Here is a 25,246-nt window from a genome sequence, read left to right as displayed (position 1 = left end):
GGCATTCTAAATGCCTTTTCAGTTGTTTTTGCTAGCTTTCTCCAATGTTGGCTTTCCTTCCTGGGTACATGGTGATCTCTAGTTGTATGCTTTGGCTTGATCTTAATTTGTGGAAAATTTACAGATCTCAGTGGAGGGTGCTTTTCTCCCAAGAGGACTGGAATTGTTCTTCCTGGAACCAGGGATATCATTAACCTCAAACCCTCAGTTGTCCAGACTCAAAGCAGGAGTCCCAAGTGCTCTGCAGGCGTTTATTTGACTGGGCATTTCCTCCCTTTTCTTTTCCGCCTTCCTTTTCATACTCATATTTTACCTTTTAAAGATGAATAGTCTTTGTATATGGTCCTTTTGTTGCAGATTTTGTTTCTTTCAAAGCTTGCTCTACATTGATTGTTGTCTAGACCTTTAGAAAGAAAAGCAAGCACTGCTGTAAAATTGTAGGTATTTTGGTGTGTAAAATGCAAAAAAGAAGTATCAGTTTTAAAAGTAAAAAGTTTAGATACTGTGAGATATTTTCATGGAAAGGAAGAAGCAAAAGAGCTATAATGTCACACATTGTAATTAACTTTAAAGCAAAATGAATTTCACATGGGTCTAATTTTATTCTTATTGTGTAAAGATCCTAAGGAAGTTCTATTTTAAAATGTGGACCAGAGCTTTAATTTTAGTTATTGAAAGGTACAATTTTCACACATTACTGTCTGAAATGGATTGAGTTTTGAAGTCTTGAAAGAACTAACCAAGTGTTATTTTTCTTTTTCCATGTGCATTACCTTTGAAACTTCAAGGGCTTGTTAAAGCCCTATGAATTAGTGGCAGTAATTTATATTATACTAGCTTTAAGTTACCAACAAATTAGTGGAGTTTGGGCGGTATTAGTTGGGCTGTGATAGAGTTATGGAAAGGGATGGTAAGGGCCAAATGAGGAAAAGCAGAATCTTTAAAAAATACTTAAAAAGTAGTATTTTTATTTAATTAACTTAAGCAAAAACATCTAAAAAATGCTGCACAGTAATATACTAATGAGAAACACCAGGTCACAATGCTGAGTTATAAAAATGAGACCAGCACCAGTATTTATGAAAGAGATTTATTACAAAGAATTGTGATGTGCTAGACTGACAACACATTTGCTACTGGAGAGACTGACTGCTCTGTTCTAAATTTTAAACAAGGAGGGCTGGTAAATCACTGAGCATCTTGATATTTCCAGCTGTTAAATGAGAATGTTTCGCTTTTGTTTTCCTAACATGCAGATTATCCAAGTGCTTTTGAGATCCCTGCATTAATAAAATGAATAATGAGTATCTACAGAGTTTCAAGACTTGTTACTAGTTTTTTGGTAGATGTCGGATTTAAAGAAAATGCTACTTTCCTTTTTTCAAAGTTTGTTTACTAATTTTTAAAAGCTATTTTTACAGACATTGCCTTTTTTCTTCACAATAACCTGTGGGAAATGCAAGTTATGTTAGTAAGTATAAGAAAAGTCCCTAGTTCTACAGTTGGTAGGCTTTGAGAAAGGCGATTTAAATGGGTAATAGCTGTGTCAGTTTTTGTAAGGACCAAGAGCACAACATCTAGTTATAACTCAGTGATTACATTTTTGTGGTAGAAGAAATATTGTAATTTGATCCATTTATAATATTGAAGGTGCTGAGGATAATGGCAGGAGAAAGGGATGAGGGTGGGGAAAGAAACATGTGGGTTGGATGTTGACACTGTTGAAGATAGAATATAGAGATGGTAAGGAAGATGCGGAAAGCCCTAAGTGAGAGAGTGACGTTAGTGATTTAGAACTAATTTTGGAGAATAAGAGCTATATAGACTCTTACTTTTCTACTCTCTGAAAAGTATCATAAAAATATAATTAGTAATAATTGAATGTGTCAATTTATCAGTTGTTTTTCTGTGGCTACCCGGGCTTTTGTGTAAAGCAAATGAGAAGGCAGCCCCTGAAATGTGTAAAACAGATTGAAGAAATTCTTGACCGTTTTGAGTTTCTGTGGTCGTCCAGGGCTTTTATCATATACTAGTTGTTGATACTATAGTAATTTCTCATATTTACAGGCAAGTGATTTAAACTATTCTGCTTTGTTGACAAAGGAGAATGTTGTGTCAGGTGGACCTTGGTGCAGTATAGCTCACAGAATTGTCACCTGTGGTTTTAGCAGACATGCATGGTGTGGTTAAACTTTTGCACAGTTTTCTTCAGCCCCTCATCATTCTCATCCTGGCTACTGCTTCTCTGAAGAAGTCACATAGTTTCGATCAGGACTGTTTTACTTAAACATGTGCTAGATCCCACTTATTCTACAGTTAGTTATTTAGTTTTCACAATTATTCAGGCTTTGCATTTTCCCATTTTTACTTCATGTCTCTGTTTGTGTATTTGGTTTTTACACAGTGATGGAATGGGGGTGGGAGGGACATGTATGTAGAGAGTGAATTTCTGTCATGCCAGTTACACAATCTCACTTTAGTTACTGGACACATTTATGAAGTACCTAACAGTCATTTATTGTTGGGCAACTATATGATTCGTTTTAAAAAACTGAACCGTTTTCTCTGCCCCAAGCTCACAATCACTAATTTTGTATTTATAGCCTATCTTCAAAACTCCTTCCTCCTTCCTCCTTTTAAAATTATTGCAATAAGTGTGAACTCTTTAATACCTGCAACCTTTTTGCAAATGTGGTCACGGATATATTTTGTTTGATCCACATAGTTTTAAATGTTGATTAATGTCACATAAAATTTGGATTTTGGGCTTCACTTAAAAGATCAGCAGATCTGGCAGCATTCCTAGTGACTGCAGGAGGCAGGAGCTGAGTATTGGCTGCTGTCCCTGTTAGACAGGATAACTGCTGGTCTCCACATAGTCTCCCTCACCCCTTTTTTGAGTTACACCTGGCTGTTTTACTTATTGGTATTACCTGCCTGAGTTTATAATTCCTGCTTTATCACTCAGCTCTTCACTTCCTGCTACACCCTTTGGAACATGCTGCTGTAACCCTGTTTGAGGTGGGGTAGACTCTAAACCCCAGGGGATATTGCTCAAAGAAGCTGTGATTGATTCTGAAACTGCCTCTTACCTTTTTAAAAGAAAAATTTAGTTAGAAAAATTTTCAAAATATTTTCATATGCATTTTGCAGTCTTGTTGTTATGACTGTCCCTTCAGGTAGGCAAGTCTGGATTTATGTACATAAAGGGCATATTTTTTTTATAGTAATTCCAGTGAGAGATTGGCCTTTACTATGGCCATTTCAGGGTGGCCACACCTTTGTCATGGCCTAGGTAGCAGATGAACCCTGGTTACTGCTCTGCCATGAATAATCATTGAGAAACCATTAGCTCCTCTAACTGGGGATGGGAGGAGCCAGTATATGATTAGAGAACTTTCGACTCCCATACAGCATCCTGCTTTTGTGATACCATGTCATTCTTTGAGAGAGAAATTCTTCATTTCATTTTGCTGTTTGCTGGGTGAGGGCAGAAAAAGAATATGTATGCTAACCATGATTTTTATAAGTTTACCAGTTTGTCTTCTACCTTGGAAGAACTTTTTTGTAGTTTTTGATTAATGTACTCATTTTTATATACTTTTTAAAAAAAGCCCATTCTCTGCTTGTCAGTACATTTGGTAGTTTTAAATGTTTGATTAGGTCTTCCTTCTTTTCTTCCTAGGTTTAATCTTTTAGTCTGTCTTCATTTGGAAATCTTTTTGGGATGTATTAATTGCTTTTATTTTTTAAAAATTATTTTATTTTATTATTTATTATTTTTTTTAGTGCCTACAGCACTTGGTATTCCTAGATGGTCTCCCATCCAAGTACCAACCAGGCCTGACCCTGCTTAGCTTCCAATATCAGATGAGATCGGGCACATTCAAGGTGGCATGGCCTTAATCACTTTTAATTTACATCATCTCTGTGTATTTTTAGGTGACACAATCATATTACATATATGTATCATGACAGTAGATGTGACCATATTCCAGTTGGAATATGGGTTCTTTAATGCCCTCTCTGCTATGGTCAGAATTGTTTTCTGTTTTACTACTGGAGTTACATTTGGGCTTAGGAATTGAGGGAACTGTTTACTGTGATGTTTCTCCTAGTGTACTGTCCCACAGAGTACTGTTTTACAGCATGTTAATGTATTATGTAAACAAGGTTCCATGGTCAAGTGATATTTGGGAAATGTGGAGTTAAGCAAAGCTAAACAGGTGTCCTTAGAGTAGGGCCTCTCAGAACCTTTGGAGTGCCTGTGGCACTGTGACTCTCTAAGAGGATGAAGAAAGGAGGCCTGTGTAGGTTTATAGGTGCTTCATTCATGCTCTGATGCCAGTTTGGAGTACTCACTCCCTATGTGAAGTCCAAAGCCTGCTCCTTAAACAGCTCCTGACTCTGGTTGTGCTAATGAAGATCGAAGAGCTCTTACAAACGGCCATTTGATTCCTGATAGGTGGAAGATGAAGGAAAGATCCTTGATAAACTTTTCAGTTATATATACATGCACCAGACAGGGTAAATAGAGCTGTACAGGCCTAGAATGATGAGTGGGTAATTAGGATGAAGGGACTGGGAACACGGGAGGAAACATCTGCCCATTGGAGGTCAGGCAAGTGACAAATATTGTGCAGAAGAGTTTTATTTGAGGGGACAGAATCTTTGAAGAGGTATTTGTCTATGAACTTGGGCTGGTGTGTGGACTTTCTGCTGAGATTTGATGGCTTTATGCTTTGAACCATTTGGCAAATTCTGACTTGACATTATGGGGCTTGTTTGTATTTGGGGTCTTTCTGGAGACTTTTACATTAAATTGGTTCTATCACTAACCCCTGGTGAAGCAGCTTTGATTATAAGCCTTGCCAGTGTTTGTGTAGAACGGCTGTGCCCCTGGGTGGGGAGGGTGCAGCAGCTCTGTTTGCCTGTCCTCAGTTTTAGCTCTTTGGATCTTTGTTGACAGTTGTTGCTGAGAAAGGAGGGTGACATGTCATATTTTAAAATGATCAGAACTGGAAGCATAGAGTTTATACATGAAGGCCCAGAAGTCAGATAGATTTAGGTTTATTTTTGCCATCTACTACTAGCTGGGAGTATTAGTTTTTTCATTTGTTCATTTGGGTATAACATTACCTATTTTTCAGGATTGTTTTAAACAGGTGTAGTATATATGTATGTGCAGTGTATGGTGTAACACTTCACCTAAATGGCAGACTAGGTATACTTCTCGCCTGAGTTTGTGGACACCTGGTGTTCTTTAGTGTTTGAGTAGAGCCTGTCCTTGGAGGCAGTTAGCCAATTTAGTCAATAGTAGAAAACAGAAATTGGAGAAGAAATTTTAAAGCAGTAGGATTTATCCACAGTTTCTGTTATACAAGTTATCTTTAATATTTTAATCACCCCTTTCATTGAAATTATTTAACTTTTATTTTAGCAGAAGAAATTAAGTTTAAACATCATGGCAACCTTGGCCTTGCAGCAAACATGTTATTTGCTTGATAATGAGGGGAACTTCAGAAGTAAATTTTATAGGACTTTATTATCTCTTATCACATGTTCGACTGTTGTTTTTGGGGAAGCTTTTCAGTAAGGTTTACTAGAGAATAGTGGAGATATTTATTCCATCAATTCTTAGTAATAAGTTTTACTTTCTAAAGGTTTTGTGTCCTTTAGTGTGTTCAGCACTCCAAACCTCTCTGGGAGGCTACTAGCCCTCATGTTTTCATGAAGAAAGAACGGAAGCTCAGAACATTTCAGTGATTTTTGCCCTGGTCAGTGGCAGAGCTGGGGTTATAATCTGAGTCTTCTGCCAGAACATTCTTCTTTATCCTCATCTCCTTTAGAAGCACAGGTCTAAGGATGTCAAAAGATTCAGGTAACGTCAGTCAGTAATAAAGACTTTTCCAAATGTAGGAATTTCAGAGGAATAGTTTGTTCCTAAATTTGCAAGCTCATTCAGTTTAAAAATGATTCCTATAATATGGCTCTCATTTATTACTTCAGAGTCATTGCCTCAGTAATGACTTTTAAATAGGACTTTATTATTAGAGTGATTGGACTGAAGTCTGATTGGACTAGGGTTAAGAGTTTGTATCACTAGAAATAGAGTGAGATAAAATATTTTACATAATTTGATTGAACTTTTATGAGGTCTCATAAATTGGCACCTAGGATCTTCTATAAAAGGATACTTACTTCGACCAATTTTCCAGTTATCACCTTCCCACTGTGGGGTTTAAGATAGAGTGGCTACTTAGGAGAATTTGGGGATTAAATTACTTCCGCTGGCACTTTCAATTGTTACCTGGGGCAGAGCTTCATTAGCTGCTCCATCAACAATTTTTCTAACCAAAAAGCTTGAAGTAAGAATAGTATACTGATTAGAGAATCATCTGTAGACCAAAACAAAAACAGAACTACCCTAAAACAAAATAAAACAAAACAAAATAACTCCCAGAACAATCTTGTAAGTTTTTAGTGTATAAGAGAAATATCAGATGTGGTTGTATGTGAGTCTATTGGCATAGTTATTGGAGAAGGCCTTTTTGGTATACATGAATTACTTTAATACCCTTCTTTAATACCTTGAGTAGATTGAAATGGATTGGAAGGCATTGCAGTTTGCATAGGAATGGCACAATCTCTAATATTTATATTTGATTATGAGAAAGGCATATGGGAAAAATATGTGGGTTTGTATATATTTTAAGCAGTTGTGAATTATAGTGAAATATTAATTGGTGAGTTCTAATAAAACCAGTATCTTTTCCTATCACTTTAACTCATACTAGCAATTTTCACCTTTTCTTTCTATCATCACCAGCCATGTTCGGTTACTATTAGAACACTACGTTATTCCATGAATTTTACTAGAGTTTGGTAGTATTTTTAGTAATTATTCTGTGTTTAAAATCTCCCATCAATGTAAGAGGTTAATATTTAATTGAAGAAGCAGTAAAAGCACAATGATCTGTGGCTTAGGATAGTAATAAGAGTTTTTCCAATAGAGTTCAATTTTTAGAAAACAATGTATCACATGCTAAAATTAAAATGGATGGGGATGAGAGAGGGATGAAAGATGATATATTTTGCTAGGGCTATCTAGAAATGATGTCTGGTGTTGAATATGACTTCTAATGTACCAATAAACAAACTGAAAAACAAAAGAACTCCCAAACAAAAAGACATGTCAAAGGTGGAAAGTACACTCCAAATCACATGCTTTGGAGCAATGATATTTTGCTAACAGCAAGTGGGGAGTGGGGACTTAAGTTCCATTTCTATTGGGAAGTAAGCAGGGAGTTATTTGGTATACTTTTATACTAATATAGAACCTCGTTATGCTCATAATAATCTTGGATAGTTAATAATGGATTATATAAATATATGTGTGTTTCTTGAATAATCATTGCTTTATTTTTCATTTCTAAGAGAATTAAAATATACAATGTAATAATTTTGGCAGATGATGGTTTGATTAGTAAATGTTATCTTTACTAGTATATTAATGTTTTTTTTTTCTCTTTCTCTCCTGGTTCCAGGGTGTGGATGAATGGAACATAGCTCGCCTAAATACGGTCTTGGATGTGGTGGAGGAAGAGTGCGGTATTTCTATTGAGGGTGTAAATACCCCTTATCTCTATTTTGGCATGTGGAAAACCACATTCGCATGGCACACCGAGGATATGGACCTCTACAGCATTAATTATCTCCACTTTGGAGAGCCCAAGTCTTGGCAAGTTACATGTTTAATGTTCATTCGCTTTGGAGTTTTGAAGTTTGGACAATATAAACCTATTGAAGAGGTTATTTTTCCTTTGATGGATTCAGATTTTTTATGAGCTGTTGGAAAGTTTTTGACTATAATAATTGTCTTTCACTATGCCCAGGGTTTTACTTAGTAGCGTAAAACTGGTGATTACTTGTCTGTGGAAAGTGACCTACAGACCATTTTGTGGGTGATGGATTGATAGATATTTTAGTCTTGAATAATTTGTTAGGCATCATTAGTTATCTGAGCATTTGTTTGCAGGTTGTGGGAAACTTTAGTTCCTGAATGTAGAGTATCAAGTAATCTTTACGATTGTCTGGTCCAGCTGTCTTTAAGTAAATGACAAGTTCCATTTAGTGTGTGGCCGCTAGAGGGAGAGGAGGGATGAATCAGAAGGCCTATTATCACTCTTTGGATGGTAGACATGGGTTAAAGAGTAAGTTAATGTTACTGTGTGTTCTTCACTTACAAATTTCTGTTTATGAACTTCTGTATTCATCTTTCTGAGCAATGGTTTTAAGATTTACCACTTTGTAAAGTGCATCATATAGTACATTCACTACACGTTTGTAATTATGTCTGTCAGTCACCCTGGTATCCTTTGTGGTCAGCTAGTTTCATGTTTTAAACTTGTTTTTGTGGGATTTTGACTTGAGAGTTTAAATATCAGTTCTGTTTTCTGTAATGCATGTACATGCAGGAGAAGACACAGACAGAAGCATATGAAGTGTCAACTTGACTACCCAGGAGATAATGATGTTTATGATGGTTGAGAACATGTTAGGATGCGCTTTAGGTGCTCGTGTCAGCCCAGCGGCTTTCTTTGTTCCAATGTAAAGATAATGGCCTCTTTCAAATTCTCTTGCTGATCAGGTGTATAATTTCTTTTCCCATCTTGCTATTACTTGCCATTGAGGTTTTATCATTTGATAAAGTGGGAAATTGTAAGCTTTCTCCAAAAAATTCAAATATAGCAAAACTTCCTAATGATCAAAATGACATCTAATTGGAAGGAAAGTTTTGGGTAGAAGAGCACAGTTCTTAGGACATGCAAGAGATATCTAGGCAGTTTCTGGTTTGCTGTAGAGTGTTGTGATCTAAAAAACCTTACTGGGAAGCTGTTTAAATTATTTTAAAGGTGTTTTACTTATACCTTTAATTTGATAAATTCTTAGCATTCTGCTCTCTTAATAGAATTAATCAAACTTAAACATTTTTAGCAGGTGGTCTAGGAACTAGAGTGGCTTTGTGACAAACAGTGTGATGGAGTCATTCATTACATACGTGTTTACCAAGGGCGAGTTGTAAGCTCACGCTTTAGGCCCTGTGTATCTTTATTTGTCATATTTCTTCAACACCACTCTAATGTCTTTTGGAATGTCATCCTTTAGTACTTTTGAGAATTAGCTTTGAGAGACTCGGAGAAATATTTAAATGCATAAGCTCCTGGGCAGTTTCTCAGCTGCACAGTTATATTCATGCTCTTTCTGACCCTCACTTTCATTGTGGATAAAATTAAATGAAATGGATAAATTCACCATTTTGGTGAAATCTTGTACGTAGGCAACTAACTATATACTGTATTTCTCTTAAGAAATCTGAAAAGTTAGTAGCAAAACTTTTTTGGAGGGTTGTTAGATATTAATTAAGGAGAATGCCTGGGACATTAATTTGAGTTTTTAATATTAGAGGAGTCTCTGCTTTCTTATGAAGAAAGATTTTTTTTTCTCCCTTGTATTGGGAACAGGATTATGTTGTCTTCTAAAGATCACTTAGGGGAGAATATTTTGCTGAGGGGTAAGACTGATTTTAGAGTCTCACGTCTTTGGGAAGGAGCACCATGGCTTGTAAGTGAGAATAATTATGCCAGTTTCCAAAGTATGTATTTCTTCTTGCATGTATATTTTCAATATTTAATTACTCTATTAGTTATTAAGCATATAGACTCCATTATATGCATTATGGAGTCTTTAACCTATTATCTTTAACCTTGACCATTATTTATAATGATAAAGTAATAAAACACAACATTTAGTTATGACAGCTAATCTACATTCCATTTTCTATGATAACCACTCTAGGAAATGAGTACTATAAATGACTCTAAGGATATTTCCCAGTAGATTTGTGAAAGATTATATTAGCTCAGCATAAATAATTTTGAGGTAAACTCAATTATCATTAAAACTCATTTTAGTAATCATCATAATATAGTTGAAGTGAGCTTTGAAAGGTGGTAGAAGCAGTACAGATTTGTGTAAATATTGGGAGGCAGGCAGTGTGTGTCGCAGAACTTAGACTTGAGGGACCAGCAGTCAGGGCTCTAGTCCTTATTCTGCTACTAACATGGGTGGCTTTGGACAAATAACTGTACTTCTGTGGATCCCAGTCTCCTCACTCACAAAATGGCAAGGTTAATCAGATCTCCCGTGCTCTAATTCTGTGATTTGTGATCAGGATCATAGGAATATTTTTACTTACTCTACAAAATGAGAGGATGACAAGGTGATGTGAGGTTGTGTGTGTGCCTGTGCATACACTGGCTTCATTTTTTGGTGTCCATTGTTGAGTTGCATGTGGGACAGTTGCCTTTACTCTTCTCCAGGAGTGCTCTCTCCTGTGCTTGACATCTCTGTCCCAGGCTATGTGTCTTCCTCCTTCTCTCTGGCCTAACAGGCTGGCATTGAACTTTTGCTTCTTCCTCTTCTTCGGTTCTACCTTCAGGCACCAAGTTCTGGGTATAATTATTACAAAGGCAGCTGCCTAAGACCCTCTCTCTACTTCTGTGTTCACACTGTGCTCCTCTGGCCTTGTATCCCTTAGATTTTGCCTGAAGGCTTTCTGGACCATGTGCTGTCCCCATGTGTCTTCCCCATGTGCTGTCCCCATGTGTCTTCTCCTGCATGTACATGCATTACAGAAAGGTGCATGTTTTTGCACCTTTCAGGTAGTTGTGACCACCAACCTCCTTTCCTGTGCCTGCTTTGAAGTTAGAGTCTGTATCTGTTTGCGTTTATGCAATGCCTGGCTGATGGACTGATGCTCTGTAAATGATTCTTGTTTTGAATCAGAAGAGTGTTAAGTTGTTTTGGATCATGCTGTTTAAGGACAGAGAAGGAAATATACATAACATTTTATAGAGATTTTTGTCTAACATGTAACTGTTAAGAATATCAAGTTTCCTGAGATTCCTGAGTAGCTGCAGATATGCACAGCTCCAGGTGGAAGCCTGGAGACATACTTTTCTGGGCACTATGTGTGGCAGATTTTGTTGAGTAAGTGTTCATGAACACAGGGTTGTACTGAAGAGAATTTAGAGGAGCTCATAATTTCTTTAAACATTTCTGGCATAGAGATTTAAGGGAAAAAGAATGGTTAAAGTAAGCAGATAGAAAATTGCTTTGGCAGTCAGTGGTAAAGTATTTATTTTCTTGGAATTAATATTGACCTTGGAGTAAGAAGACCTGTTTTAAAATCCCAGTCTGTCACTTACCAGCTGAATGACTTAGGGCAAAACACTGTATTCCTTTCATCATAAGTTTCTTTAACTGCCAAATGGAGGCACGATTTATTCACTGTCTACTTATAGGATTGCTAGGATGGTCTAGGGATATACTCTCTGTAAAAGTGCTTTGTAAACTGTAAAATACTCTACAAATATTAATAATTACTATTTTAATAAACTTATGAAAATAAATTATTTTTTGGTCATAGTAATTACTTAAAGTCTATACCTGACATATATAATGGAGTGGGCGTTTCAAGGGTAAATAAAATATAATCCTCCCTTCCAAGCGTCATGCGTGACAGTAGTTAGTAGCTGTTGGGGAATATAGAATTTAGACGATGCCTCAAATCCTTTTTTTCCGAGGCCGTGTCAAAATACAATTAATAAGAGACTTTCAGATTTACTCTCTGGAGAATAAGAGAGGTGAGGTTTAAGAAGACATGTATTGACCTGTGAAAAGGTCTAAAATCAGGAGAGAAGATTTTCTGAATGTTTTTAGAAAAATTAAGAATAGGCTGCAGCATGGTGCTTGGTTAAATTTTGTTCAACAAACAGATTTTGTTAAAATGCCATGTAGCACTAAGTGATGTCAGATTATTCAGAATAGATACAAACTTAGTTCGATGCTTTTTCATTAGATCATTGTTTAGTCTTGTGTAGTAATTAAGAGCATCGGCTTTTGCACCAGAGTCTTGTATTTTGAGTTCTAACGTTATCTTCTAATGGTATGTGATCTTGGAAAATTATTATATAACTCCTATTTCCTCTTGTTAAACACTCACATGGTTTTGGTGCCCACTTTGTAAGGTAGTTTTGTGGATTAAATAAAATACTGTGTACGTAGCATATACCACAGCTCCATATATCTATCGTAAGTGCTCAATAGATGTTAACATTTCATACATACATTTAACAAATATATATTGCATGTTATATATAAGGCCATATACGAGGTCATATATAAGATCTCATAGATCTTACGTTAATAAGGATTCTTGGTTCTAAATGACAGAAACCTAACTTAAGCAAAAAGGTTATTTGCCAACGTATGTGGATGGGATAAGCTAGAAGCATGGCTTAAGCCAGGAGAACAGGTACTCCCACTGGGTGTCTGTCTCAGCCTCACCCTTCGTCTCTCCTGCCCTCGATTCACTCCTTCCCGTCTCATCCCTACCACTTCTTGTTTTTTTTTTTTTTTAAAACAAGTTTGTTTTTTTCAAAGTTCAGGAGTCCCCAGAGTCCCAAATCAAAGTGTCTGCAGGGTTGGTTGCTTTTGTAGGGAGGTTCTGAGGAAAAAACTGTCCCATGTGCCTCTCCAAGTTTCTGGTGAACACAGTTCTCATATTCCCTTCTTCACTATGTTTCTGTGTCCTCTCCTCTTCTTTTAAGGACACCAGTCATTGGATTTGGGCTCCACCCTAAATCTAGGGTGATTTCATCTGGGGATCCTTAACTAATTAACCCTGCAAAGACCCTATTTCCAAATGTGGTAACATTTCAGGGTTCTGGGCAGACATGAATTTTTGTGAGACACGATTCTACCCATTACAGAAGTATAACTAAAGAATATGATTGTTTATAGTGGATTCCAGGTGGAAATGTGTAGCTTTATTTCTTTCTGTGTAGCTGTATCCTAGACAACCAGTGTTGAACTGAGTAAAAAAGGACCAGGATCCTTAATATTTTCTTCATGTTATTAAAAGTTAAAGTTGTTGATCATGTAGCTTCTCCTATATAAAATGTTAAGGAATAAATTTGTACAAAATTAAGCAGTTTTCTGCTTCCAGTTCTTATTAAATACATAGATATTTGGGTTTTTATTTAATCCAACTATTATGAGGTTTAATGTCTTAAATATAAGTAACAATAACATTCTTTCTCTTTTAAAAAAGTACATCTAAGTTAAATCACATATTTTTCAGTGTTCCATGCCTATATTTTCAATGAGCATTTAGGCTGCTTCCATATCGTGGCTATTGTAAATCGTGCTGCCATGAACATAGGTGTGCACAGATCTTTACGAATTATTGTTTTGGTTTTCTTTGGATAAATACCCAGAAGTGCAATTGCTGGCTCAAAAGGTATATCCATTTTAAATTTCTTGAGAAACCTCCAGACTGTTTTCCATAGAGGCTGTACCAGTTTGCAATCCCACCAACAGTACATGAGGGTTCCTTTTTCTCCACGTCCTCACCAGCATTTGTTGTTCTTTGATTTATTGATGACAGCCATTCTGACAGGTGTGAGGTGATATCTCATTGTGGTTTTAATTTGCATTTCTCTGATGATTAGTGATCTTGAGCGTTTTTTCATATATCTCTTGGCCATCTGTATTTCCTCTTTGGAGAAATATCTATTCAGGTGTTCTGCCCATTTTTTAATTGGATTGTTTGCTTTTTTTGTTGTTGAGTTGTATAAGTTCTTTATATATTTTGGATATTAACCTCTTACGAGATGTATCATAAGTGAATATCTTCTCCCATGCAGTCGGTTGGTTGTCATTTTCTTTTGTTGATGGTTTCTTTTGCTGTGCAAAAACTTTTTCATTTGATGTATTTATTTTTTCTTTTGTTTCTCTTTCCCTAGGAGATATGTCTGAAAAGAAATAACTAGTAGCAATATCAGAGAGATTACTGCCTATGTTTTCTTCTAGAAGTTTTATGGTGTCAGGTCTTAACATTTAAGTCTTTAACCTATTTTGAGTTTATTCTTGTATATGGTGTAAGAAGGTGGAACAGTTTCTTTCTTTCTTTCTTCCCTCCCCTCCCCTCCTCTGCCCTCCTCTCTCCTCCTCTCCCCTCCCCTTCCCTTCTTTTGCATATATCTGTCCAGTTTTCCCAACATCATTTACTGAAGAGACTGTCTTTACCCCATTGTATATTCTTGCCTCCTTTGTCATATATTAAGTGAGCATATAGGCATGGATTTATTTCTGGGCCCTCTGTTCTGTTCCATTGATCAGTGTATCTGTTTTTATGCCAATATCATTATGTTTTGATTACTGTAGGACTGTAGTATATAGTTTGATATCAGGTAGTGTGATACCTCCAACTTTCTTCTTCTTTGTCCGATTGCTGTGGCTATTCGGAATCTTTTTATGGTTCTACATAAATTTTAGGATTATTCGTTCTAGCTCTCTGAAAAATGCCATTGGTATTTTGATAGGGATTGCATTTAATCTATTGATTGCTTTGGGTAGTATGGACATTTTAATGATGTTAATTCTTCCTATCCATGAGCATGGTATATGTTTCTATTTATTTGTATCTTCTTCAATTTCTTTTTTCATTGACATAATTTTCTAAGAACAGGTCTTTTACCTCCTTGGTTAATTTGAGATATCGGCCTATAGTTTTCTTTTTTGTAATATCTTTGTCTGATTTTGGAATCAAGGTAATGGTGGTCTCATAAAAGGAGTTAGGGAGCCTTCCCTCTTCTTGAATTTTTTGGAATAGTTTGAGGATAGGTGTTAATTCTTCTTTGAATATTTGGTAAAATTCACCTATGAAGCCATCTGGTCCAGGACTTTTGTTTTTTGGGAGGTTTATGATTACTGATTTGATTTCGTTGGTGGTAATTGGTTGGTTCAGATTTTCTCTTTCTTCTTGACTCAGTCTTGGGAGATTGTATGTTTCTAGGAATGTATCCATTTCTTCCAGATTGTCCAATTTGTTAGCATATAATTGCTCGTAGTATTTTCTTATGCTCCTTTGTATTTCTTGTATTTCTGTATGTCCGTAGTTATTTCTCCTCTTTCATTTCTGATTTTATTTATTTGAGTCCTCTGCCTTTTTTCCTTGATAAGTTTGGTTGGAGTTCTGTCAAAGAACCAGCTCTTGGTTTCATTAATCTTTTCTGTTGTTTTTCTAGGTTCTATTTCATTTATTTCCGCTTTGATCTTTATTATTTCCTTCCTTCTACTCACTTTGGGCTTTGATTGCTATTCTTTTTCTAGTTCTTTTAAGTGTAAGGTTAGATTGTTTATTTGAGTTGTTTTTTTTTGAGTTTATTTGAGGTAGGCTTGTATTGCTATGAATTTCCCTCTTAGGACTGCTTTTGCCGTGTCCCATAGATTTTGAGTTGTTGTGTTTTCATTTTCATTTGTCTCTAGGTATCTTTTGATTTCTTCCTTGATCTCGTTGTTAACTCATTCATTGTTTAGTAGCATTTTATTTAGCCTCCATGTGTTTATTTTCCAGTTTTTTTCTTGTAGTTGATTTCTAGTTTCATACCATTGTGATCAATCCCTTCTTGTTTTTCCTTTCTCTTTTTTCCTGGGGTAGAGGAGGAGCTCTTTACATTTAAGTAAATATTTGATTATTATTAAATTTTACAATTCAGGTCTTACTTTTAAAAAGAACAAACAAGTTATATGGTGTCAGATTGACCTCAACATGTTTAATATACATTCTATTAAAATGTGAACTCCTAGGTCGGGTGAGGGACACTAATAGTCTTATTTCCTAGCTTGTCTCCAGTGCCTGGTACATAGTAGATACCCAATCAATTTTTCTTAAATAAACAAACCTACTGAAGGAATTCTTTATTGAAGTTATTATTATTACTATTGTTATATAAATATCTATAATAGAACATTACTTTAGGGATTGGACAGCTTGATAATATTTAACGATACATTAAATTGGCAACTCATTCTACTAACCCCTACTTGTTAACTTACCTATTTAGTAAGTTTAGACTAAATTAATATATTTTCATTACAAATGTTAGACTAATTGGATAATGGTAAAAATTGTATCCTTTTAATAGTTTCTATAGAAAAAATACTCTTTAATACTGGTTTGTTTTAATTACTCTCTCTAGAGAAATCTGCCCTCTAAATAAGAATAATAGACTTTAATTAATACTTTTAAATCAGTGTTAGTAAAACTAACTGCATAAGTTATTATGATCATTTGTAGGCCTATCTATCTATCTATCTATCATGTTGTTAGATAATATTGTTTAAAAAGATTTAAAAAATTGGAAATATGCTCCAAAAGTATGGTATTAATTTTGTGCTCAGGTGCTAGTTGTATTTGTAGAAGAAAAGAGTATAATGATAACTGGTAGCAAAAAATTTTATTGATCAAATTTTACTTAGACTCAAGCCTGACTTGGAGATAAACCACAATCACGTACACATGCCTGCATTTTAAACAGTGAATCCTGGAGACCCCAGCTCAGCACAGAATTCCCTAAAGTAAGCATCACCAAGGTCGAGTATTTGTGATTTTGAAAGTAAATCTGTCTTTTCCCTGAAATGATGAGATATATAATGCCTTTTCACTAACTGATGGGTAACTATAATGTAAACTGATAATGTGGTAATGTACCCTGACATTAATTAAGTACTTTTGATATCCCTGATAAGCATAGCAGAGACTTGTAAATTCCTTCAGAATGCCTAGTTCCTTGTTGCTATTCTTTTACTTAGAGCCACCATCAACGCCTGCAAGAACAGAGAAACTCCTTCAAATAAAAAGAAATTGTCGGATCATATCCATACTGTTAGGGAAAAATCAGAAGGCTAATGCAAATTTATTTGCCATGTAGTTCCTGGAAAACAAGCATTAATACTGTTAGCCTTGCAGATTACTGTGACAGATGTAGTAGTTCACAAATTTCTTTTGCCTGGCTTATCTTTTCCCCCCATATTTCTCGCCCTCCTTTCAGTCTGTTTAAATAGCACTTTGTGCTGTTTAGATAGCACTTTGTAGAAGATACACATTATTTGATATTTGTTTTGCAAAAATTATTTTTTGACTTAAGCATATAGGAAAGCAGCTTGCTTTTTTTTTTTTGTGATTGCACTTCTACAGGTGGGCTTGCATAAATAGATTTAAATTACTTCCCCACATATGTTTATTCTTTGTAAGCTGACTTTTCAAGGAGTAGAGCTGGACTAAGGGTGGTGAAGTATGTTGTTTGTTCGGTGACGCCATTTAATTTAATGAAGTCCTTCATGTGCCAGAAACTGTGCTAATGACTTTAAGAATCCAGGTAATCTAGACCACGCATGTTTCAGGTAGGTGTTTTTCCGCCTCATTTTCAGCCTTAATTGTTTTATCTCTTGATGAATGATTTTTGCATCTGGGATTCAAACTCTTATTTGTCAGACTCTTTTTTTAGATTTAAAGAGAAAAGGAAAGAGCAAATATGCAGGAATAGAGAAGAAGAAAGTGTGCCTTTCTTTTTTACACCATCAATGTTCTTTTAATGAGATATTTTTGCAGGACCAAAAGAGAAACATACTTCTTATTTTTAAGACAAAACTGTGGCATAAGAGAGTAGATTTTCAGAAGGGTAAAATATAGCTAGATTCTTATCTTGTGATAACTAACGGAGATAGAACAACCACTGGAGGTGAGAGTGGGAGTACCCACTGGCCCAACTTTATTTGCTTGGCATTTTAGGTTTGTTTTTTAGTTGTTCTGCTTGGTAATCTACTTGTAGTCAGAAATAAAACACATTTTAGAAAGAATGAGTTTTACATTTGGGATTTTGTCTTGCTCTAGGGAGTAGGTGGCAATTCTTCAATTACACATCTGTTTAGATTCTGTCCTCTTCAGTGAAACTTTGGAAAAAACTAGTCTGTCCCTGTCAAGAGATGAGAGTGTTTTGTTTGTCAAACCTATCGGATAAGAACTGCTAGGACAGGGACAAGGCAGGCAGAGTTTGATCCCAGCTTCTGAAGGCTATAACACAATCCTCCTCAGTCTTCAAGTATTGTGGGTCTCCTGATTTTTACTTTAAAATTAATTTTCATGCATTTCCTCATGTTATTTAGAATCTCTTTTAATCTGTTTCAGAAATGATATCTGCATTGAATTTCTCTGGATTGAGAATATTTTGTTGTGGCTTTTTGAGATAGAAACTCAGTATAAACTAGCTTAGTCCAAAAGGAGAATTTAATTGGCTCACATAACCATGAATGGCCAGAACATCATGGAACCCTGGAAGTTGCCAGAGTGTGATAGATTCTAGGCCTCACTTTTCTTTGTGTGTTGCCTTCATTTTTCTCCCTGGCTCATGTATTCCTAGCTCTGTCACCAGAGAGGATAGCTGTACCATCTGGGGAGGGACCATGGATTTTCCTGGCTTGGATCTTGTGTCAATCTCTTGGATAAGTCACTGAAGCCAAGGGTAGGAAGTTACTAGGTTCTCCTGGCTTGAGTCATGGGCCTGCCTCTGTGATGACGGGGACATAGGCATGAAGAATGGCAGCTCTCATTAGAATTACGCATTTGTGTTTGAGGTAGATAGTTCCCCATATGAATTACCTGAATTATGCTGCACAGGGGGAATAAAACTCGATATCTCTTCTAGATCCTATAATGCATGGAAAAGTCCCAAATAAATGTCCAGGTAATCTTAGGAAGGCTGATTGGATTACCCCAACTGCCTCAATTCATTTTCTGTAAGATTTGAAAAAATACCCTATGGGAATATTTCCTTAAGATGGAATATATATGTATGTATTTTAGGATATTAAAGTTATTAAAATGTATGTTTGCTGAACTTGTTGTCAAAGCACTTCTAGCAATTGATTGGTAACTTATACCCAACGTATACTTGGTTGGTGGAATTTAATCTCTACACCTGACTTGAAACTAAAGCATCTATAATTTTTAAATTTTTTTTTTTACCACTTGAAACAACATTGCTCTCTTTCTGGTGATTTATATATTATATATCTAATAGTCAGTTTTACCACTTTATTACGTCATGTTCTTTTAGAACTCTTTCATTGGTTTGTGTGTTTTGTGGTTTTGTCGCCTCAACACAACTTTCAGCTTCTTGAGGGTAGCACCACAGTGCCTCAAATGACAGCAGGCTTATAAACTTGATTTGTTAATGAAGCAGACTTTTTTTCTGGATCTGCTAACTTGTATATCATATATATGCACAGTTTTATGCTACTTTGTCTTTATTGATCTTATAATACTCTTTTTGCTTACTTCTGGGTAAATATTACAAAAGTAACCTATAAAATGGTCATGCATCCTGTTAGATGCCTTGAAAAGACTTAACCTGATGTATAGGAAATTTTATGTTACAAAATACTATTTGTTAAAAATTTTTAGGCAGTCTACTATATTTTGTCAGTGATAACAGTTTTGATAGCTTGCCTAAAAGGAATCCACAGACAGTACACTACAAATTTAATATAGACAGTTTTTGTGAGTCTGTCTCTTCTTTCTTTCCTCCAAATGATTTTTGGGAGCTCCATAATTTTTTTTTTTTAATTTGGGGACTCATGCATAAAGTTTCTGGAATCTTCTTTTACAGCTTATATTTCTGAGAGGACATAGCATCCAGTTGCATGATCTCTGAAATGATTTTTTATCACAGACAAAAAAGCCCATGTAACAATCTTCCCTGAAGTATAGGAAAAAAAAAAAAGCGAATGTTGTATGGAAGATATTATGCATTTAAAAAGGACTTGAATTAGATGTTCAAAAAAAAGGACTCCTATTGTTTTTTTCCCCCCAAAAGGACTCCTACAGTTATCTCTCTCCCAATGAAGAAAATGAACATTTTTAAAGAAGGTCAAGTGTTGACAGAAACATATGACCATTTATTTTTTTATCATTATTTTTTAATTTAAAGCTTTGTAACTTTTGTTTTGCATGTTGCTTGAGTTATCTTTGAGTCGCTTGCTTGCTTTTTATAATGTGCACTTTTGAAAGCCAAAGTTCTCAAAGAGGTTTAGAATTGTAAAAAAGCTGAATAGGTAGTTTCCCCTTGAAAATGAAACTTTAATCACAGGAATCTTCTTGAAAATGCTTCCATACTTTGTTGGAGCTAATTGTGGTAGAACTCTGTAAGCCAATTGTAGTTGAACTCTCTATGTTACTTTATCTTATTCATGGATAGTATAATTATTATAATTATGATTTTAAATAAATGATCATTTGGAAGGGACATATTTTAGAAGATTTCCATATAAAGTAAGATTTTTTTTTTGTTTGGGAAAATATTGGCTCTGGACAATTTTTGATATGGGCTTATAGCTTCTTAAAGGCATTTTTTTGTTTGTTTATGACCAGTTTTTAAAGTTACTATATTTTAGATTGTTCTCAAAATGGCATTTTCCCCTTCTTTTGTTAGTTCTTGATTCTCTTATAAAACATTGTGTCTATGTTCAGTGATTTTAGATTTTATTTGTTTCTTTTTTGTTCGTTCATTAAATATTTAGTGAGCACCCACCTGTCAGTTATGGGCTAGGTGTTAGTGATACCATGGTGAGCAAGACAGAATGGTCTTCAGGAAACTTACAGTTTAGACATATAGCTTTTAACAGTCCCACCTTATTTTCTAGCAGTTAACAGAACCTTTGTTCTTAGCAAAATTTCAGTGGAATCCAAATTTTACATGGCACCCAAATCTTACACAGAATATTCATGCATAATCCAGAAAAAATATTTTCTGGAAAATACTGGCCTAGCACGGAGGTCTTCAAACTTTCATAAATGAAAGTTTCTTCAGAAGGTCAATATAAAACTGAAAATAAAGGCAGGGCTGACCTGTCTAAAATGTGTGTGGTGGGACTTTCTCACTAACTCCTTCCTTGTGGCACCATCAGGGAACTATAGGGCCTGGAGAGTGGTGCCGTGGACAACAGAAAATTATTTATTTGATCATCTGGTATTCGAAAAATCACTTTACTAGTCTACAGCCATGCTACCCTGAATAAGCCCGATCCAATCTGATCTCGGAAGCTAAGTAGGGTTGGGCCTGGTTAGTACTTAGATGGGAAACCACCTAGGAAGACCAGATGCCGTAGGCTTAAAAAATAAAATAAAAAATAAGGGATTGTAAATTAACAAGGTCCTTGCAATCTGTGGGGTCAACCAATGGTTGCCTCGCCTAAAAGAAAAAAAATCACTTTACTACTGAATGTGTTATCTGTTAAGTATTTTGGAGAAGCCAGTGTTAAGAAGTAGAGATTTTATTTATGTTGTCCATAGTCGATATTAACTTATAATTCATAATATTTTTTTTTTTGGGAAAAAACCCATTAGTACTGTGTAGGGCACACTTAGATCTTAGAAAATATTCATTAGATTAAGTAATATTAAATGTATTATTTCTCGAAAATCAAGTTTTATGCAGTTACTGCCTTACTAAGTTATATAATACTGATTTTAGATAAAAGGTAATATTAATTTCTCTGATTGCTCAAGATATTAATTACATGTATATGGATACTGAACAGCATTTTGAATCCCAGATTAAAAACTACTGTTTATATTTCTAATGCTCAGTTATTCACCGAAGCAACCTTCTTAGGATTTTATTTTTCCTCTGCAGTTTCCTCACTTATGACTGCAGATATAGCTGCTAGAGTTTCTCTTTTTCACCTGAGTGTTCTGTCTGGAAACAGGGCATGAGGGTGGGGCTAGGCTCTGGCTGAATTCCTTTCCTCAGGGCTTTTTATCTGGTGTTCTTGTAGGGCCTCAGCTTGAGCACTTCATCCTTTAGGCCATGCTTATAGGTGCCTGGCTTATATGTTCAAGACTGATGATGCTTAAGTGACACATCCTTATAGATGCATTTATTGTAATTGTTGTAACCTTGGTTACTCAGGAAGCCTACTCTGAGACTGATTTGTGAGCCAGAGATGTCTGGGACAATACTCCAGAAATAACATGTTAGGAGGGAGGAAAGCATGGCCTGGCAGAAGGGTAAGTTAAAGTGCAGTAGAGCCCTGGGTAGATCTCACAGGCAGTTATGGAGCTGGCAGGACCCTTTAGAATGGCTCCAAATTGAGACAAGGAGGCCAGGCCTTTATACTCAGACATGGATCATTCATTGGATATGTGCCACCATCCCCTCCCTCTTCAGAGGCCAAGATCTTGGGGGAGTGAAGGTGACCTTGGGTGATTATGGTGTGGGGCAAGGAGCTTCCCTTAGGTGATGGCAATGAGGGCCTCATCCGGAATGGGGGCCTAGGCAACTGCCACAGCATCCCCTGTAGTCACACTTCTGTTTCTCACATTCATCTGTTTTTAAGAACTGAAAATGAAGTAAGCAATATTCTGTTTTCCACAATTAACTAATAAGACTATAATTTAAAATATTAATGCATAAACTTTAATAAAGCACAAATATTAAAACTTGTTAACATCATCAGTAATGTGAAAATGTAACATAAGCAAACATAAAATCCACAGTTCTTCAGCTTTCTTTTTGACACAATTAGAAATATGCCTTAATTAAAAAGTATATTGTATATTACCTACTTCAGAAATATTGAGTTTTGTGAAATATAACATAGGTACTATACTTTTTGATTCATGAAGTTTTTTTGGTAATTAAACTTTGTAAGAAAAACTATAGCTAGTGGTTTAATGGCTCTCTACTTTGTATCTGCATTTTGTTTAAAATGCATTGTCTTTTGCTTGGTGCATAGTATAACTTTAAAAGGCTAGTGATTTCTTTTTTCAATTGTGTTTTAAAAGTGGGTAAAGATAAGAAGGATAGCTAGGAGAAGTATTCTTTATGAATATTGGAACTTTAGTCTGCTAGCAGTCATAAAACTTTTTCTTTCAAAAGTCAGATAACCCTCCAGAGATAGCAGAGATTATATCGTAAAGGGCGGGTATGTCCTTAGGGAGGAATGGGTCCATTGTCTCTGTCCCTTCCTGTTGGCATCTTCATGGAGATTGTTGAGGAAACAAGAATGGAATGTGGGGCTGGAGAGCAAATCTTAGGCATTGGAGTGAGATAGGTCTGGGGTTGGGAGTCCACTCTATTATCCACCTTTGTGTAAGTAAATTAATTCCTTTAAGCCTTGGTTTCCTCATCAGTAAAATGGAGGTACTAGTAATAGAACTTAGCACAAAGTTTGAAGTATTATAAATGCTCGATTAATGGTAACTGTGATGAACTCCAGTCATATTTATTGGTCAGTTCTTCTTTTCACTGAGCTTTCAACCTGTTAGTAACCATAGAAAGCGGGTCAGACATACATGATTATGCCAGTAAAAGAGGGGAGGGTCAGTTTAGAGTTTCATCTGTCAGAAAACTGTCCCCTGGAGGATTGAGCTTGACTATTTAAGGGAGATGACTGAGCAAAACAAAGGAAGAAAGCGTTTCTTAACACAGTTAGGGAAGGGAGTAGAGGACAGCCCTGTTTTAAGACTGACCTTCCTTAGCATGGCATGGACTTAGAAAGTGTTCTCTCTCTCTTCTGTGCCCTGGGCTTGGTAAGAATGCACTGGATGTCACAGGGTGGGTTGAAGCTGGGCCAGCAAGAGGTGCCAGCAGCACCTGTTAGTGATACTGACAGAAGACCCATGCAGCCACCTATGTCAGACACCACAATGACAGAGGTATGGGCAGTGGGTATAGCTGAGAACATTTGTTTCTGGGCACCTTAGTCACGGGCCCCAGGGTTCCCAAATGAAATTAGGGAGACTTTGAGGGAGTGATCTGAGGAATAGGAGTTACCCTTTGAGAAGTGCTGGTAAACACGTCTAATGGACTGATGGACCAAGCATATCTTGAAAAGAGAAATTCAGAGACCAGTTCATAGAGAGAGACTGAATCAAAGAAATGTATCTAGTACATTTTGAAAAATACAGCTTTACTTACTGATAGTTTAAATGTCAACCTGATAATTATTCAGTTCAAGATAGTGTTTATATTGCAACTACCAGGATAACACCATTTTAGGTCTATTCTTTGAGTAAACCACCCAAAGATGTGCTTAGAGGGATTATTATTATTCTGTTTTCCTCGGCCTTCAAATTAGATCTTTAAAAAAAAAATTCATAAAAGACTGGTTTTAAATAAAACATGACCTTGTAAATATCTAATTGGTGTGTTCTTAGATCATTAGTGATTCATAGTTTCTTAATGTTAGTAGAACTGTTTGTAATATTCATTTTATATGAAACAAAAGCATTGTCCTAAAGGTTAAATGAACAATTGTAATTTCAACAAACTGGTATATACTGAAGGGTATACAATGGTAGATATCTTATTTGGTGGTTTTCAAAGAATACAGAGAAGTACAAGACATATTCATATCTTCAAAGAATAAAGATTAGCTGCATAACTGAGCAATGGTGGCACATTGTAGAGTGCCCAGCTATGAACCAGACACTTACTGTATAAGGTAAGTTAAAAAAGATAATTCATGAGTAAATTTCTGGGTTGCGGTAGGCATTCTCTCTCTCACTGAACTCAGTGCCTCTCCAGACAAAAGTAATTTATGCACTTCAAACAGCAGCTACCTCTAGAAAGTAGCAGATAAGCACTACATGAAAAATATATTGGAAGGGCTCTGGGAGGAAGAAAAGGGGTGAGATTGCTGAGATTTATAATGGTCTAAGAAAGCTTCAAGCAGGAAGTGGAATATGGGCTGGGCTTGGGACATTGGGATTTAAAGTAGAATGGAGGGGGCTGTTTGAGGTGCCGAGTGAGGTCAAAGCCCATGTGAGTGATAGAGTAATTCATAGTCCAGCCTATTGAGAGTAGACTGTTGACATTTAAGGCGGGGGCTAAATTGGGGTAGAGTGGGTTCTTGAAAGCCAGGCATTAAGGAATAAAGGTTTTTATGCTCTGATAGTAATGTGAGGACTGTAGCTGCCTAAGGAGAAACAGGCAGAGAGTTCAGTTATGATTATAGTCTTAGCTGGGGGCAGATCAAGGTTGAAATTTAGGTGATGCTTTAGGGAGATGGATATGAGGTTTTGAGGCTGTGGAGTAGATGAGACTGGTGGATGGGCAAGGGGAGCAGAGAGTATGAGAAATAAAGGAGAGGTGGTTTTGACAGTTCCAGCTTGGAAGGCTAGGGGGAAATGGAGTTGTGACCTGAAATGGGAACACTAGGAGGAATAAGCTTAACTTCGAGGGGGAAGTGTGAATTTGATCTTGCATGTGCTGAGACTTGGAAGTGATGGGATACTTTCATAGAAACCTCTGGGAGGTGGTCAGGGCCGTAAAGT

At 36.1% G+C, this 25,246-nt stretch overlaps 1 protein-coding gene and 2 pseudogenes across 11 annotated transcripts in view; 2 read left to right on the top strand and 1 right to left on the bottom strand.

Moving 5' to 3' along the window:
* Positions 1-25,246, top strand: part of KDM4C (lysine demethylase 4C) — a 363,396-nt gene that overhangs the window by 85,647 nt on the left and 252,503 nt on the right. For all 11 annotated transcript variants that reach the window (XM_039879670.1, XM_039879403.1, XM_039879513.1 and 8 more), the window contains one exon: positions 7,548-7,741. In XM_039879670.1, coding sequence (XP_039735604.1) covers positions 7,548-7,741 — 194 coding nt within the window. The remainder of the gene's footprint in view (positions 1-7,547; positions 7,742-25,246) is intronic.
* On the bottom strand, positions 3,790-3,908 carry LOC120595978 (uncharacterized; annotated as a pseudogene).
* On the top strand, positions 20,960-21,078 carry LOC120591350 (uncharacterized; annotated as a pseudogene).

This window comes from Pteropus medius, unplaced genomic scaffold (genome assembly GCF_902729225.1).
Source record: "Pteropus medius unplaced genomic scaffold, Ma_sr-lr_union100, whole genome shotgun sequence".
NCBI lineage: Eukaryota > Metazoa > Chordata > Mammalia > Chiroptera > Pteropodidae > Pteropus > Pteropus medius.
Note: the sequence above shows the minus strand (reverse complement) of the source record. Positions and strands in the feature narration are given on the sequence as shown.